Consider the following 18,026-nt stretch of genomic DNA (forward strand, 5'->3'; position numbering starts at 1 on the left):
AACCTCCTTTTCTCTCTTTTTTTGCGAAAATGATCAGATCTATTATAAAAAATTACCGAAAGTACAAAATATCTCAAACAAAATAAAAATTACATCAAGATTTCGTGACCGCCAAACAAACACTACTGTCGCCAGAACGACCCACGTGTCGCTGTCGCCGTTCCCCTACCGAGACTTGATCTTGACGATGATAGCCAGGAAGTCTGTGCATGTGCCCCTAAGGACCATTGCCCTCGAGCTATGGTTGTCGTCGTTGAAACCTTGCATAGATCTAAAACACCTGACACCAACTCTCACCGCATGATGAGAAACCCTAATCCCATCACCCCAAAAAGACGGCAGGAATCTATGTCAGAGCTCCGCCGACTATGTCCAGACTGACAAACTTGGGGAGGATCAAAGCCTGAAAAACAAACTCAAAGAAAAAGCACCGCCATCGGCCCCGGCGCCGCACCTGCGAGGACTAGAAAACCCTAACCTAAACTACTAAACGGAGCGGAGGCACCGGAATTCTCTTCCCCATCACCATCGCCGGAGCGGCAAGCAGAGAGGGACGAATCCACAGGCTCGCCGGCGAAACCTGAAGGGGAGAGTTTGGCCTAGCCGCCTAGGGTTTGGGAAAGAAACAAGAGGAACCCGTTTCTCTCTCTTCGTCAACTACCATGCCACTTCAGTAAAATACCTACGAAACCAATACTAAGAAACCTGCATTGGGAGAACCCTAAGCATCTACGCATGAGGAAGATTAGTTGCCAAGCCTAATAAGGGCATGTACAATGCATAGCCTCAAGGTGATGCCTCGCATGTCATGTAGGATCGGATATGGCGTAAAGTAGGTTCGGATAGAAAAGCGGGATCCTTTTCATGAGGCGGGTGCTTGAAGAGAAAAGGTGTGGTCCGATGATAAAGGCTGAAAAGGTTGAAGTGAAAAGTAGAGATGCATGTGTACTAGTCTGTATTTTTTATTTCTTAATGAGGCCCATTAATGATAGCTTGCATTGGAGAGAAAAATTTAATGTAGGTGCCTCAAATTATTTTTTGTCATGGGACATATGTATCCATATGACACCATTATACATGCCCTAATACACTTGCACTTAGCCTAGGGAGATTAGTTGTTAAGTCTTCTTGCCACTTTGCATTGGTTGCTATAAACCTTCGTAGCACCTATTTTATTCAAGCTCACCAATCAGTTACTACGTCTCAAGCCTACATGTTTTCCTATATCAGCAATATTGGCTTAAACCTCTAATCCAGGAAAGTCAACGCGCTGATGTTTCTCCAATCAGTTCCGTCTCAAGCGCACCAACAGGCTCGCCGTCAGCGAGTGCTGAACCGCCTGTCCCACTCGAGCTGCACCTCATGGATCGCGACGAGGTCTCCAGCTGCAAGCTCTCGCTGATCCCCTCCGCGACCTCCGTCATCGTTGGCCGGTCCCGCCCCGTGTGCTGAGTGCATTGGAGTGCCAGCTCCGCTACCTTCCACACGGAGTTGATGTCGCAGTCCCCTCTTATCCTCGGGTCGATCACGCTGTCAATGTCACCTTCAGACAGCCCGTGGCGCGCCCAAATAGTGATATTATTCCTCTCTGTGTCGCTAATGGTGATGATCGCTCGCTGGCCTGTGATGAGCACCAGGAGGACCACGCCGAAGCTGTACACATCACTCTTCTCGCTGAGATGAGAGGTGGCGTAGTACCTGTTCAGGGTCAACTCACATCAGACTTCTCAGAACTCAGTTTATTCTACAAGAAATGTGAAAAAACTAGGGTCAAAACATGCATACTCCGGGTCCAGGTATCCGAGGGTACCAGCAGGTCGGGTGGTCATGTGTGTTACCATTTCACTGCTGAAAGCCCTTGTCAGCCCAAAATCTGATAACTTGGCCTGGAGATTTGTGGTAAGAAGGATGTTCCCGGTCTTAACATCTCTGTGGATCAATGGCGGGCTGCAAGATTTGTGTAGGTACTCCAGTCCTATAGGAATTGCATAGATAATTTAAGTTAGAGTGCATAGATGATCTATCACAACTCAAAATCAAAGAGAAAACGTTTGGATACACATATGGACAACATCCAACATTTGCAAAATTTATTTATACTTGCTGCGTACCGTGAGCAGAGTCCAATGCAATTTTAAGGCGCTGCAGCCAATTAAGGGATTCTTGACCTGTGGGCAAGATAAATAGAAAATACATACATAAATAAAGAATTAATAAATAAGAGAAATTAGTAGACCTGGTAACCTGATGAAGTATTATATCACATGTAAGTATGTAACCCTTTCGCTCAGTCTGAGCTTTTCAGCGAACTAAGTTACCACCGGATGTTTGAGCTCCTGTCAAGTGACAACAGGATCGAGGCTATGGCAGAGCTGTACGGTTGGTCCTTAGGATCACTTTGTGGTGGCTCAGCGGATGTCGGGCAGGTTGGAGGTGGTCCCATTGCAGTCTGACTTCCACGGTCCGTGCAGGTGTTCCGTTGTGTTTCAATGCCGAACGACCTTAAGAAGTCAGTGTGGAATGTGTCGGGGCTAAATGATCGGGCCTGTCGCATGGGTGTTAGGAGCCTTGTCGCTACGACTGGCAAATCTATTGTGTCTCAAGGAGACTAAGTTGTCGGATGTGTCCTCTGTATTGGTTATGGAAGCCTTATGCATGGATTTTGATGATTATTTCTGCTTGCCGGCTCTCGAAACAGGGGTATTGGTCAGTGGCGGAGGTAAGTAGGAATTTCGCGCGGGGGAGGGGAGACAAGAAATTTTATACTACCGCAACAAGCTAGAATTTATAGCTTTCAAACAAATTTATGTTGATTTTGCCCATCTTAGTTGCAAAATAACGTATACAGTACATACTGAATAGAACAAATCTGTAGTGCAGAATAAAATCCTCAAAAAAAAAATTAGATTGAGCTTATGTGGTTCTCAAACCTAGAGAGCAGTGGCCCTGGTGTCAAGGTCTTGGAGGCCGGGGCGGCGGCCCTGGTGGTGGTAGCACGGTGCTCTTGGGCAGAGCCCGGGCTTGGTGTTGCCCGGTGGCTATGGCCGTGTGGGCGGCGTGGTAGCCGGGGTGTGACGTTCAGTGGCGGTGAATACTGGCCGGGGTGAAAACCTGTTCTATCTTCGGACGGACCGGCGGCGGCGAAGCTCGTTCCCTTCTTGAAGTCGTCGACGCGGCTCTCATTGCCCATCGTGTTGCTCCAGGGGAAACTCTGATCCTTGGGTTGGGTGGTGGCGGCGCTTCGGTGTCGTAACCTTCCTGAAGGCACCGCCTTGGAGGCCCACGGTTCGTCGTATGTAGTTGCATCTCTTTGCGGTGGCGTAGTCACGGTTGAGGCCCCCGGTTGCTCATGTAGTGCTAGGGGAGGTGTTGCTGCCCTCAGCGCCTATGTGTCCTGCCTTGGGTATGTGCATGTGTTCTGGTGGCGTGCGTTTGTATCGGGTTGTTGATGATCTTTGCTTTATATACAAAGCGGGGCGAAAGCCTTTTTCGATAAACCTAGAGAGCAGTGTACGGTCTAGAACAAATTAATGATGTAGACAGGATTATTAGATTACCACTTACCAAGAATCAATGAGTGAGGGGAAAAGATCTAAGCTGCTCCGGTGACGGATTTGACCTTCACTATCTTCGCCACTTGCCTCGCCGGCACATGGGGTCGCCGCTGCGTGGTGTGTGAGACCAGAAGTTGCCGAAATGGGAGGCCAGGAGACCAGAAGTTGCCGAAATGGGAGGCCAGGAGACCTAGTTGCTTTGACGGTGGTAATGCGTGTGTGCACATGTTCACTTGTTCGACAACTGTGCCATGGATCTGGTCTTCCCCCTCATGGGGGACCATTGGTGGTTGACCTGCGTCTATGGACCGCAGGAGGACGCGCCCAAGATCGCTTTCCTCGACGAGATGGGAGATGTGCGAGTGGCACGGCCGGGCCCTTGGGTGGTTTGCGGTGATTTCAATATAAGATCTATCGTGATAAGGACAAGAGTAATGACAACCTCCACTGCCGCATATGATGGGGTGATTCTGTTCATTCCTCAATCATGGTATGCTTAAGGAGATGTACCTCCACGGTCGGCGTTACACGTGATCTAACAAGCATGGTGCTCCCACTTTGGTCAATCTTGTTTTGCACCGTCGACTGGGAGGAGTTTCACCACTGTTGTTCACTCCTCTACCTCTCCACAATCATCTCCGACCACTACCCCCTCCTCCTAGATTGCACGCCACACACCCCGTGTCGTCGGCGATTCTAGCTCTAGAGGTTCTCAGTCAAGCGGGGCAGCTTTGGGGAGAAGGTCATGGAAGGTTGGGCGCTCATGGCCGATGAGGCTGACCCTTCCAGAGGCTCGTCGCTCAGCTCAAGAGCACAACTCATCGCTTGATGAGTTCGAGCAACAGGCAGGTGGGACGAGTCAAGCTCCATCCCATGCTGGCTCGTGAGCTCATTTTTCGGTTTGATGTGTCTATGGAGTCGAGGTAGCTCTCGGAGCTCGGGCGTCAGCTAGGGATGTAAGTGGCAAATAAATGGCGTCCGCAATCCCGTTTAGTCAATTTTTGCTAGCTTGATAGTTCATTTTCCTCAAACAAACAAAACACTTTTTTAAACTATCATATCATAAGTGGACTTTAAACGGGACTAAACGGGACCCGGTTGACATCCCTAGCGTCAGCTGTGTGCTAAGCTTAAGCATGCATACCAAGGGCTCGCTTCGATGGAGTGCGCCATGGCTCGACAGCGCTTGGAGATTTCCTGATTGGGCGAGGGCGACGCCAAACAACAGGAAGCAGAAGAAGGTAGCCCATAACCTAACAGTTCATGGCATGATGGTTTCCAGCAATGCGGCCCTGGCCGAGGCTTCCTTTCAGCACTTAAACTCGCTTCTTGGTACGTTCGAGCAACGTGAGTTCTCGCTTAACCTGGACTTATAGGCTCACACTCGGAGGACATGGCCGACCTAGATGCGCCCATTACGAAGGACCCTTTATGGAGGAAGTCTGGGAGGTGGTGCGTCAGTTGCCACGTGGGAAGGTACATGGACCAGATGAATTCATGCGGAGTTCATCTAGTCTTGCTGGGGAATTGTGAAGGCCGATGTCCTGGCCGCCTTCGCCAAGCTGCACTCTCTTTGTGGGCGAGGATTCCAGGGTTTGGATCAGGCCTTGTAATCCGGTTACCCAAGAGATCGGATGCCTCTCCTTGAAGGATTACCACCCCATCAGCCTCATTCACATCTTCGCCAAGTTGGTGGCCAAAGTCTCGGCTGTTAGGTTCTCGTGGAGATTGGGGGCGTTGGTAGAGGAGAACCAATGCGTGTTCATTTCGAGGCGCTGCATACATGATAATTCCATGTTGGCTGAACAGATGGTGAGATACCTACATCGGTTGGGAGAGCCAAACACCATGGTTAAGCTTGAATGGGTCATGCGTTCGATTCAGTGTCGTGGCCGCTACTCTTTGAGGTCCTATGCGGGGTTGGCTTTGGCCTGTGTTTCCGCAAGTGGATTGCCATTATGCTATCCTCTAGTAGGACGAGGGTGATGGTCAACGGAGAGACGGGCCCGCCGGTTTGGCACCACAAGGGTCTGATTGACTCAATAGGTTGATGGCCAAGGCCAAGGAAGTTGGATTGCTTCGTCGCTTAGCACCCGTCGACCTGACAACTACAACATGCATCTTTTTGTACATTGACGAGTCGTTATCTTCCGTCATCCGGATAGATAGGAACTGCTTGTCATTCGTAGCTCGCTCGTGCTTTTTGGGCACACTTCTAGGTTGCACACCAATTCTGCAAAGTGCTCAGTGTCTCCCATTGGTTGTTCTTACTGTTGAAGTGTATATGTGGATTGCCAAGCCCTTTCCATTAGTTAAGACTTCTGATTATGTTGGTTAGTGCATGCAGTTTAACATGGTATCAGAGCTAAGGTCTTGAGTTCAAGTCCTGGCTTTCGCAATTTATCTAAAAATTGTTGTTGCTCCCTTTTGTGTTTGTTAAGCTTCATGCAGTCAACACGTGGATAGACTCAAAGGTATGGCTCCAGAAGTCTACACATGGACACAAAGGGGGGCAGCGACAATTTTTAGATAAATTGCGAAAGCCAGGACTTGAACTCAAGACCTTAGCTCCAATACAATGTTAAGCTTCATGCACTAGCCAACGCAACCAAAAGTCCAAACTGTGCTAAAGGGTCATACATTATACTCCAACACTCCTCCTCATGTCTATGCTCCTTTGGAGTTATGATGTGGGTAGCGGGCCGGGGAAGGCCGCAATTCTTTATTGCGTTTACTGGGTTTTGAACCCTGAACCTTTTGGTTGCAAGTTGTATGCACCTAAACAGTTCACCCATCAGCAGTGGAAGCGGGGGAAGACCTTAGCTCCGATACCATGTTAAGCTTCATGCACTAGCCAACGCAACCAAAAGTCTTAACTGATGAAAAGGGCTAGATAATCCACATATACACTTCAACACCCCCTCATGTGTGACGCGAAAAGTCAACACGTGGATAGACTCAGAGGTATGGCTCAAGAGGTTTATACGTGGACACAAAGGGGGGGGGGGACAACATTTATTGGATAAATTGCGTAAGGCAAGACTTGAACTCAAGACCTTGGGCTATGATACCATGTTAAGCTTCATGCACTGGGCAACACAACCAAAAGTATGAACTGATGGAAAGGGCTAGGCAATCCACATATACACTTCAACACTGCCCACGTATAGGCCTCTTGAGCTATATCTTTGAGTCTATCCACGTGTTAACTTCCCGCGTCACACGCGAGAGGGGGGGTTGAAGTGTATATGTGGATTGCCTAGCCCTTTCCATCGGTTCGGACTTTCGGCTGCGTTGGCTAGAGCATGAAGCTTAACACTCACGAGGAGGCCCTAGAGGTGGCATCGGTTGTGGAGTGCCAGCTTGCTACCTTCCCAATCAAGTACCTTAGGATCCCCCTCGCTCTGCGAAAGTTGTCGGGTGTGGCGGTCCAGCCCTTGGCCGGCGAGATCGCGAATCGCCTTCCCGCGTGGAGGGTATCCATGATGGCAAAAGGGGTCATCTAACCTTGGTCAAGTTGGTCTTGGCTACCATGCCCCTTCATCAAATGATGGTCCTAGGCTTGAACAAGACGACCAAAAAGCAGGTTGACAAAATCCTTAGGGGTTTCCTTTGGGTGGGTAGGGCAGCTACGAAGGGCAGTCACTGCCACATCAACTTGTTCAAGTTGTGCAGACCACTCTGCCTGAGGGGCTTATGTGTTTCAGACCTTGGCTGGACTACGATCAGCCTACGGATCCTTGGTTCTGGAGGATGCACACCGACCCCTTCCGCCCTTGGAGGGGCCTCGATATGCAATTCTCCCGCGAGGAGCATGGGGTGTTCTACGCATCCACAAAGATGGTGGTTCGCAGTGGAACTTCTACCTTATTCTTCGAGGACCGTTGGCTCGACGGCCACGCCAACTCAGGGATTGTGCCTGAACTCATTAAGTTTGTCTCGGGCCGCACCACGGAGTGGCGGACCGTCAACGAGGCTATCGCTGGCTGCTGATGGATCACGGACATTAGGGAGCCTTTAGCCCTCTGGCCCTTTGGTGGTACATCCAGGTCTGGAGGATGGTGAGCCGGGTGCAGCTTTCCACCTCTTCGGATGTCCTGCAGTGGCGTTGGACCCATGATTACCAGTACACGTCCAAGAGCTGCTATGACAGCATGTTTTAGGGGGTCGTCGGTTCGAGCCCTTGGAAGTTAAACTAGGAGTCTTGGGCTCCCCTGAGGATCAAATTCTTCATCTGGCTCGCCCCTCAGGATCGTTGTTGGACTACTAAACGCCTAGCGGGCCAAGGCCTTTAGCACACACCATGTTGTGTGTTATGTGATAAATCGGAGGAGACGATGGCTCATCACCTCACTGCCTGCTCCTTCTCGTGCTTAGTGTGGCACGAGGCCCTTTCCTGGCTGCGTTTGACGGCGAGCCATCCAGATGCAGAGGACGACTTCGCGGACTGGTGGCTTCGGACGTGTCGCTCCGTTCCGACCTCTTCTTGGAAGGGCATGGCCTCGGCCATCATGCTAGTGGCCTGGTGTATCAACGTGATCATCTTCGACAATGCTCAACTTAGCATGCCTTCCTTCCTTGACACGATCAAGTCGGAAGCCCGACAATGGGTGGCAGCTGGCGTGAAAGGTCTTGCGGCTTTGCTGCCAGTTGAGGTGGTGCCTAGAGGCTAGGGGTGTCATGCTGTAATCTTGGGTGTCCCATTTCAGCTTGTACATACTCTTATTCTATCAATGCATCAACCCATGTGCAAGAAGTACGGTTTGCTAAAAAAATGTGCAAGAAGTATGGGAAGGCAAGCAGGAACACATGATCGATGGTTGAGTGTATGGGCGTGAAGTGAATGGTAAAAAAGATGACGTGGCTGCATGAGTAGAGGAAAAATTGATGTGGCATCGGGCATGTATAGGGTGTTTGATTGTATGCTTGTTGATATGGCATGTGTGCATGACTTAAATGCATTGCTTAGTGGGATGTTGAGGTGGACACTTTGCATGTTGAGAGAATCAGGACCAACTTCTTAAGAATGTAAGATGCATAGAACACAAAGCTTTTGCATTTCTCAAATAAGAAAATATTGGTGTAACCAACCAAGTTCAGTTGATGTTATTTAAGAAATCATGCATTTCATATTATATGCTGAAGAAACATTTTGGAAAATGATTTGTTTGGTGGTCAAAGAGTCCTGCATGAGAATGGGGTCCATTCCATCTTCCATGTCTGGTCACACAAGGAAACATAAGTAGAACTTGCTTCCTTCTTAAGAGTTTGGAAAATGTTTGCGGGAGCATAAGTGTTAGCGGCTAGGGTTCTGCCCGGTCTTGGCCGGAGACAGTAGGGAAAGGAGGGGGAAGGGCGAGGGCTTGAGCGCGGCGGCCGGCGGCGAGGCGCCGTCCTGGCGCGGTGCGGCGGCGGCGAGAGAAGGAGGCGGCTAGGGTTTAGGGTTTCCGGCTCCTCTGGGAGCCGGGCAATAGAAATAGTCTTATTGCTTTAATTCCCAAAATAGTCTTATAGTTCGTATATATAACCATAATCTGAAAATAAAACTAAGATAACTTGCGGGCCTAAGCCTGCCTGTTGGGCCTCCTGCGGCCATAGACCTGGCCGGTCATAACATCTCTCCCCGCCTGCGCAAACAGCTCGTCCTCGAGCTGAAAGTCGGGGTAGTGCTGGCGGAACTCCTCGCGCTGCTCCCAAGTAGCGTCCTCCTCTGGTAGTCCAGTCCACCGGATCAACACGTACCAGGAGCCTCGGCGCAGCTAAGCCTTCAGCGCCTTCTCTGGCTCAGGAAGGAGATGCCCGTCCATGATCGGTGGAAGGGTCGGCGGCGCCGCGGGTGGCTCGCCGCGAAATGGCTTGAGCAGCCCGACATGGAAGACATCATGGATCCGCGCGCCTGTCGGAAGCTGCAGACGGTAAGCCACTTTCCCAATGCGTTCCAGGATCGCAAAGGGACCGGCATAGCGAGGACCGAGCTTCTTCCTCGCGCGTGGGTCCAAGGACTGCGTAGAGCGGTGAAGTAGACGCAGCCATACCCAATCACCCACCGCGTACTCCGCCTCGCGATGGTGGCCATCATAGTAACGTTTGGCCAACTGCTGGGCCTGCAGGAGTCGTTGCTGGACCTCCGCGAGCATCTCATCACGGCTCCTCAGAAGAGCCCCGGCTACCTTGGTCCGTGCCGAGGCCGGATCAACCGGAAGGATCGGCGGGGGTGGCCGGCCATACACCACCTCAAAGGGCGTAGCACGGAGGGCGGAGTGATAAGAGGTGTTGTAGCAGTACTCCGCCCACGAAAGCCAGTCCACCCATGCGCGAGGGCGATCACCCGTAACACAACGCAAATACATGGCAATCACCTTGTTAACGATCTCAGACTGGCCGTCCGTCTAAGGGTGGAAGGCGGTGCTTAGGTGTAGCTTCACGCCCGCCAGCCGGAAAAGGTCACGCCACACGTGTCCCGTGAACACGGGGTCCCGATCACTGACGATCGAAGAAGGGAACCCGTGGAGACGGACAATGCCATCGAAGAAGGCCCGTGCGACAGATGCCGCTGAATATGGATGGCCAAGCGCGATGAAATGAGCATACTTGGAGAAGCGGTCGACCACCGTGAGAATGACGGACTTGCCGCCACCTTGGGGAGGCCCTCAATGAAGTCCATGGAGATGTCCGCCCAAACCTGAGATGGGACCTCCAAGGGCTGAAGCATGCCAGCCGGCCATAGAGTCTCCGTCTTGTTGCGCTGGCACGTCACACACGACCGAACCCAATCACGGACCAGGGCCCGATCCCCAGGAATGTAGAAGTCGGCGCGGAGACGATGGAGCGTCTTCTGCACTCCCTCATGGCCCGCCGAGTGAGCGAGGCGCGGCACCTACTGGCAAAGATCGTCGTGCGCCGGAACGAAGACCCGGCGCCCATGGAGAAGCAGGCCATCGGCGAGGCGCCACGGCTCCTCCAGTTCTCCCGCCGCTAGCTGTTGCTGCAGGAGGAGGGAGTCGGCCGCGGCAGCGGTCGCCCGGCGGATGTCGGCGTAGAGGGCGAAGGAGGGCCCGGTGATGATGCACAAGGCTGCCCCCTCCGCCGCACCGTCGTCCACATCGGCGTCACGCCGAGACAGGGCGTCGGCGACGGTGTTAAGGCGACCCGGCCGGTACTCGACGGTGAAGTCAAAGCCAAAGAGTTTACTGATCCATTGGTGCTGGGGCACCGTCAAGAGCCTCTGATCCAGCATGAACTTGAGGCTGTAATGGTCCGTGCGGATCCGGAAAGAGCGACCCCAAAGATAGGGCCGCCAATGGCGTACTGCCTGCACCAACCCAATGAGCTCACGCTCATACGCCGCCAACTTGAGATGGCGTGCGGCAAAGGGGTGGCTGAAGAAAGCGAGGGGTCCCTCGCCCTGGTGTAGGACCGCACCGAACCCCGCACCGGAAGCGTCGCAGTCGACGGTGAAGGGAGGGTTGAAATCCGGCATCTGCAGTACGGGTCCCGTCGTGAGGGCCCCCTTGAGGGCCTGGAATGCTTTGATACCAAGGTGTTAGCGGCTAGGGTTCTGCCCGGTCTTGGCCGGAGACAGTAGGGAAAGGAGGGGGAAGGGCGAGGGCTTGAGCGCGGCGGCCGGCGGCGAGGCGCCGTCCTGGCGCGGTGCGGCGGCGGCGAGAGAAGGAGGCGGCTAGGGTTTAGGGTTTCCGGCTCCTCTGGGAGCCGGGCAATAGAAATAGTCTTATTGCTTAATTCCCAAAATAGTCTTACAGCTCGTATATATAACCATAATCTGAAAATAAAACTAAGATAACTTGCGGGCCTAAGCCTGCCTGTTGGGCCTCCTGCGGCCATAGACCTGGCCGGTCATAACAATAAGACTCAACCATAATTGATTTTTTTTTCTTTTGGAAAGAGACCAAGCATTGCCGCACATTGTACAACCAGCTCTCTTTTTGGGTCATGAATACCCCTGAGCCTGTATCATCTGTTTAATATCAAATGTGATGACCTCGGAGCATCTGAAAGTTCTTTTTTTCCGACGAAAAACTACAAGGTATGCCTATTAGCTGAAATTTACTCGAGCAGAACATGCTTAACAATTACGTCAAACTTAATTTTACACTACGCAACATGATATACGTGGGCAAATTTACAAACCTCTGAGACGGTCCTCTAAGTTTCCTTCATCCATGTACTCGTAGACAAGGCTTAAATGTTTCTTGTCCTTGCAATAGCCAATCAAGGAGACCAAGTTCTTGTGGTGAACCCTGGCCAGGTGCTGAGCCTGCAATATGGATATGATAATTGATGAGCCTGCAATATGTATACGATACGTGCAACATAGCCACTAATTTGTTAAGCTGAGCAAATAATGTAGATATACCTCGGCCAAAAACTCTGTATTCCCTTGTGAAGATGTTTCTGACCGCATCTTCACAGCAACCAAAGCACCATTCTCCAAACAACCAACATAGACAAGGCCAAACCCGCCCCTTCCAATTACACTATTGAAGTTATTTGTGATGTGCTTAAGTTCCTTGTAAGTGAATCTCCGGTTCTCAAATGTATTAGTTGAATGAGCCAGATCTGGGGCAGCATAAACATGAATCGTATTATAGCACAGATCCAGGATGAAGGACAATCAAGCAACTGAATTTCCTTAACAATGCTACTGTTTATGAAGTACTGTCAATTGCATTACCTGGCCTCTTCTTCCTTCTGTCCCAAATGACAAACAAAAATACAGCCAGAACTAGTAGTGATACTGCAACAATTACTGAAATAACAATCTGAAGTAGTTTTGTCTTGTTCCTCCTCTTTTTCTGAATCGGATTGCATGTATTATTTCCACAAAGGCCTGGGTTATTGTCGACCCTGCAAAACAGAATACTGATAGGTGAAAGATTGTACCGTAACTGGAAGTGAATTAAATTAGAAACACAATCACTGTAATTTGTTTTGGGGGAGAAACACAAACACTGTCTTGAATACTGTTGGCTAAACTACTAAATTGCCTCTTTCGTCAAAATAGTACTTCCACTTTTATTTGACAACAGCAGCAAAACATCGCATATTGGACTTATTGTAAGTATCATTCAGATAATTTGATGAACAAAGAATGTTCCAATTCAGTAATTCAAAGAGATGATGTACAAAAATATACTCGAAACATGTGCAAACCTTAAAGTCAAAAGCCCACGCTGAGTTTTTTCTAGCAGACTCCAAGGAATTGATCCACTGAGGTTGTTGCTCGACAAGTCCCTGCGAGAGGCGAAGAAACTAAAGATTGAAACGGTTCTGTGCTATAAAGTTTGCAAAAAATATGTCGGATTGGCAGCAGGAATACAGGAACACATACAGAAATTGAAGTGCTGGCACTTGACCAAGAAAAACAGGTATTGATCCAGACAGACTGTTGTGAGATAGATCCCTGGGAATGCAGATCAATATTATATACTTATATAAAAGTGAAGTATGGCAGCCCATGTTTTAGCAGTAAAACTTTCGATGCAAGATATGATAATTGAAACTCAAGAACAAAAATGACTGAACTAGAGATTTACCATGCTTTATGTTTTATACTATGTTTAAAATGGCCAGACTGACGTAGTTTGATTAGAAATTCAGACAGAAAGCAATACTTTTACAAGTCTGTAGCTTCTAGGGACGGTAAGGTGATTTTATTTAGCGAAATTTACTGGAAGGCACAGAGCATTGAGTGATCAATGGTCATACATGTTCTACTCTGCAAGCACTCGTAATTCACGGACTAGCTACAAACACATGCGCTCTTTCTTATCTGGGGAAGTCTGATATGGCAATTTTTTGAACATACAAGTGTTGGAGCAGTGTTAGCTGACCAAAAGAAGCATCAATTTCACCAACCAATCCACTGGATGACATGTTTCTGCAAGGGAAAGGAAACAATCATCTTCCATAGAAGTGTAACTTCTCATCTGCAGTTTCTGGTGTACAAGAAAGGAAGAAAATGACAGACAAATATAGAACGATTATGTTGATTCAGAAATCAGAACTCACAAGGCTGTTATTCTTGGAGGACTGTTGGTAGTATAACTACAGTTCAAGCCATTCCATGCAAAAGATATAGGGGCACATGGATCACCCACCCAATTTTTTTTCACAGAGAACTTATCCTGGATGGTCATCATAGCGTTGGCTGAAGATGCCAAATATAAGAGGCAATGCACAATTTAGTCAGACTTAACAAGATAAACAAACAGTCATGCATTCTGAAAACAAATTCAGCAGAACAGTGGTCGTGTGATGTGTTAAACATGACCAGTTATCATTAAGGTACATATTTATAAGATCTCACTTTTGTGAATTTAACATCATCTGAATTTTTTAAGCATCACTTGATTTGAATCCTAGTAGCAAGAACAAAAGGAGCTTAATTGTGCAACTCCTATCACAAGGTCACAGCCAACCAACCCCATGCTTTATGCCACTTAATGCAAAGATGTGCAATTTCTTTTTGCACGTTCTCAAAAGAACAAATGTAAGAAAGTTAGTTTGCATTTTTCTACGAATCTTGTAAGCATTATCATCAAATCAAAACTAACCCTGCCCAAATAACCTATTTGTCACAGACACATGGCCATTAATGGCATTGACAAATCCTGTAAACATTAATGCTATAAAAAGTACACAGGCATGGATTTGCACGAGACAAACTGAAGAAAGAATGAAAATTGGCGAATTCCAAAAGCTAATACTAGAAGTATAAATCAAAGATCAAATTCAAACATTAGTAAATTACACTAGAATAGCATGCACTAAAATTAAGTACCACGTTAACTTTTTGCCCATCTGACCAAGTTAGACTTGGTAGCACAAATGAATGGTGTATTAAAAATAATCAGAGCTATAGCATATACCATCTAAAGAGTTAGATTCATTCACTGGCCGCACCATGTATATCTCCATCGCGCTGATCAAAGGCTGAAGCGCCAAGTTTGATGTTGCCACAAGGGAGACGCTATGCTCGTTTGAGCCTTGCACAATCCCTGAGAGAACAGTAGGCAGCAAGAATTTTGGGCTGAATGCAGAAGCTAATGGGTTCTTATCCACAGAGACATCAAATTGCCTTAACTCTTGGACTGCTTCCAACTCAGCAAAGTAGAGTACAAGAAAGAACTTGGGGTCAACACCAACATTCATGGAAGAATCTGAACTCCACGATAAGTCCATCCTTGAGTCATTCACTGGAGTGGATGCACTACGCATCACTGCAGATGGTGCATCATAGTTGTCGTTTGTGGAGTTTTTTATTTCCCCATTGGATTTGTTGGGTACGTCTGTCCAGCCGTCTACGTTTTCATACCTCTGCCACATACGGTCGTAGGGGTCATCTGGGAACCTTGAATTGAATAGAACATTGAGCAGGATTACCTCTAGATAATGCAATAACGAAGGAAACATTAAATAATGCTTGGTCAGCTTACCTAATGTGCTGATAGTTTGTCCCAAAGTGATAGCGGTTGGGCCCAAAACCAACTGTATCACGGAAAAAGCTGAGCAAAACCAGAGACTGTGTCACATTGGCCTCCAGATAAAGATCTGATGTCAGTGACCTCAAGTCAAGCCCTGAGATGAAAGGAGTTCCTGATCCTTTATTCACCAAGCAAATTTGTAGGAAGTCGGCAGGGCACACGGCAATTATCTCAAACACATATGCTGTACTGGAACTGACAATGGTCACTGTTGTCCAGTAATTGACCCCAAAATAGAGATCAAAGGTAGGATTTTTGTTTAGTTTATCATAGTCACCATAGCCAAATGCAGCCCTGACAAGGTACTTGCCACCCGGTGTAAGGAACCGCAGCGTGTAGCAGTTACGCTCTCCACTGGGAAAGAAGCAAAGGTTAAGGTATCGGTCTGCAAGGTCAGTCTGCAGATTACTTTTATCAACAGGGTGGATCAGTCCTGCATCAATGTAACCCTCATCGCTTGCATATGATATGCCTGTCCTGCTATCTGTGTAGGTCTGGTTTGCAGTATATCCACAGTCGATGCTTATGAAACCTGCCAAATGAACAAGAACAAAATATGAAAATGAAATAATGTTAGGATCTGAATGCAGCTGTGCTGCATATCCTTAGACCAGACATGCCTGAAACAGTGATTTAACATGGTTTTTTATATGGAAAACATAGTTTTGATCTTTTCTTTTATAACTATTTCAATGGACTTGTTTGTCTTCTTGGAGATGAAGAAATCAAATCAGTGACAAATGTAGTAGCAAAACTTGTATTTCGATAAACACCCCTGCTACTCGAACTGAAGAGCAGCAACAGGGTTGGAGACAAAGGCTTGGAACAAACCAAGAGAACACACTGCTCCCATAAAATTGCCATTAGCAAAAGCTCAATTTGTTTGTAAAGGCTGTATTTGCAATTTTGTATACGCCTGAAATTGACTCCATATGCAGTCTGCTCAATGTCAATGAGCGTCACATTTTCTTTATACCAGAAATCATTCGATGATATGTTCCTCACATCCGAGTGCCAGATCGCTAATCTGTAGCAATCAAACGAAAAGACGCATACTATCCTCACATATATACCATTGCATCCATCGCAAGCCCTAAACTGGCAGCCTGGCACCCGCAACTTTAGAGCCTTTATTGAAGGAAAGGGCGGGGGCCGGGGTACGGACCGTGGCGAGGAAGCATGCCTCCTGGCGCGCGGCGGAGGCGAGTATCTGCGAGCTCACCGGAGACCGGGAGGCCCGGGCGGTTTGCGGCAGCAGCGTCGTCATGGCAGCAGATTAATAATGAGTAGAGTGATGGGCTGATGGCAACTATCGAGGTACGGTCACCGAACAAGCGTCTCCGCCGGCGCGGAAGGGGGCGACGCACCGTTGGGCATCCTTCACCGGCGTAATGGGCGGTGGGGAATCGCGGAGCGAACAACTTCGTCCCCCTTTTTTCTGAACAACTGCTAGTTCGTCTTTGGGAGTGGCGAGGGAGTGATTTTTCATAATAAAATAAAGCTAGTATAAAGCCGCACTTTGCTGCCAGTATTAATTAGTTTATTTCAAAAATTTACATACCATAAAATTTGTATAGTTTTAAAGGACAGAGTTACAATGTTTAAATATCACTGAAACACATAAACAAATTTAAATATTAAATTTCAGTATGTAGTTTCCTAGCACAATTAATGTAATCTCGATGGTAGAATTTTTTGAAGAGTTATATATTTAATTTTAATGCACTAATATGATAATTATTATTGCTTTTTGTTCTTTTACAACAGCTTTTCATGAAAAAAAAGTATTTTCACAATGTTACATCTTTTCTTATCAAGTGGTGTGCCTCTTCAATGAAGGACTTATAGGCCCACCTGCCCAGATTTAATGGACTTGATTGATTCTCAATGTAATCCTACAAGAGTTTTCGTTATGACGTGGATGTTGCATTCGGAGTCAATTTTAAAATAAAGATGAATTAGTCATTTTCTAAAATATTTAGCAAAACATAACCCTTCTCTAAAATTAGACTGGGAGCTTCACATTAACAAAGCTATGTACCGATCAGCACTACAACAACCAATAACTTATAAAGATAAAATATTTCTTTTAAGAATATAGAGTTCTAGACAGTTGATATAAGGTACCCAAAAGCTCATGGGCCAAAGACATCAACAACGAGCTAAGAAAGAAACATGAAGAGCAATTTGATCCATTAAGGTCCTCTCCAACGGTGTGGCTAACACTAACAAATATTATTCATTTTGAAGACGACACAGTTGTAAGAAAAAACGAAGTCTTGGCCACTCGCTATTTGAACAATCTAGATATAATGACCTTCATCGCTATCATCAAAAAAGACGCCTGCCCTCACGTCCCGAATCAATGGACGCTACATTCTCAACATGCAAACTGTTTACCCAAATGAGCATGCAACAACCAGGTTGCTAGGGAGGAAACATGAGTTGATCTTCACACACACCAAACTCAACATGAGACCCACCAACGCCTACGTCATGGAGAAAAAAAGAAAAAAAATGGAAGAAGAGAATGACGATCCAAACAAACACGACAAAGATAAACGATCACGCCACACAAAATGTTGGACTTTGTCAAGGCACCGGACTCTCTCCAAGCTCTGGACAAGTATGAAGAGTGTAACCCTTTTCCCTATCACATAGCCTCGAAGGCGACCACCTATCGATTAACAAACCTTAAAAAAGACCAATTGTGGTGGTGGTGGGGGGTGACATGGGTAGTGAGGTGGGCTCAAGATCGATTTTGCATGTGTGTGTGTTTTGTTTGCGCGAAATTTTTTTAGTTTACTATGTGCGTGAAGCCCTTTCCCTACAAAAGTGTGTGTGTTTGTGTGCATGCGTGTTTTGTACTCCCTCCGTCCCATAAGTGTCGATCAAACGAATGTACATTAGCTACATCCGTTTGAGCAACAACATTTAATATGAGATGGAGTGAGTAGAACTAAAATTT

General features: G+C 47.7%; 1 protein-coding gene across 5 annotated transcripts; it reads right to left on the reverse strand.

Annotated features, from left to right (window-relative positions):
- Positions 1-919: 919 nt before the first annotated feature.
- On the reverse strand, positions 920-16,540 carry LOC125551447 (putative LRR receptor-like serine/threonine-protein kinase At1g05700). 5 transcript variants are annotated; one of them, XM_048714695.2, is made up of 13 exons: positions 16,224-16,539; positions 15,011-15,590; positions 14,444-14,925; positions 13,584-13,722; positions 13,381-13,452; positions 12,904-12,975; positions 12,726-12,806; positions 12,247-12,419; positions 11,929-12,131; positions 11,703-11,829; positions 2,112-2,168; positions 1,786-1,975; positions 920-1,698 (listed from the first exon to the last, which is right to left on the reverse strand). In XM_048714695.2, the coding sequence occupies exons 1-13, from the start codon at positions 16,237-16,239 to the stop codon at positions 1,263-1,265; spliced, it is 2,628 nt and encodes an 875-aa protein (XP_048570652.1). In that variant the 5' UTR covers positions 16,240-16,539; the 3' UTR covers positions 920-1,262. The 5 variants fall into 5 exon arrangements, 4 of the variants coding, with proteins under 4 accessions (XP_048570652.1, XP_087374200.1, XP_048570653.1 ...); XM_087518074.1 differs by having other exon boundaries at positions 16,426-16,532; XM_087518075.1 differs by having other exon boundaries at positions 1,607-1,744; positions 1,839-1,975; positions 16,224-16,540.
- Between the last annotated feature and the right edge of the window lie 1,486 nt (positions 16,541-18,026).

The sequence above is a fragment of the Triticum urartu genome, chromosome 4A, assembly GCF_056163025.1.
Source record: "Triticum urartu cultivar PI428250 chromosome 4A, HENAU_Tu73, whole genome shotgun sequence".
Lineage (NCBI taxonomy): Eukaryota > Viridiplantae > Streptophyta > Magnoliopsida > Poales > Poaceae > Triticum > Triticum urartu.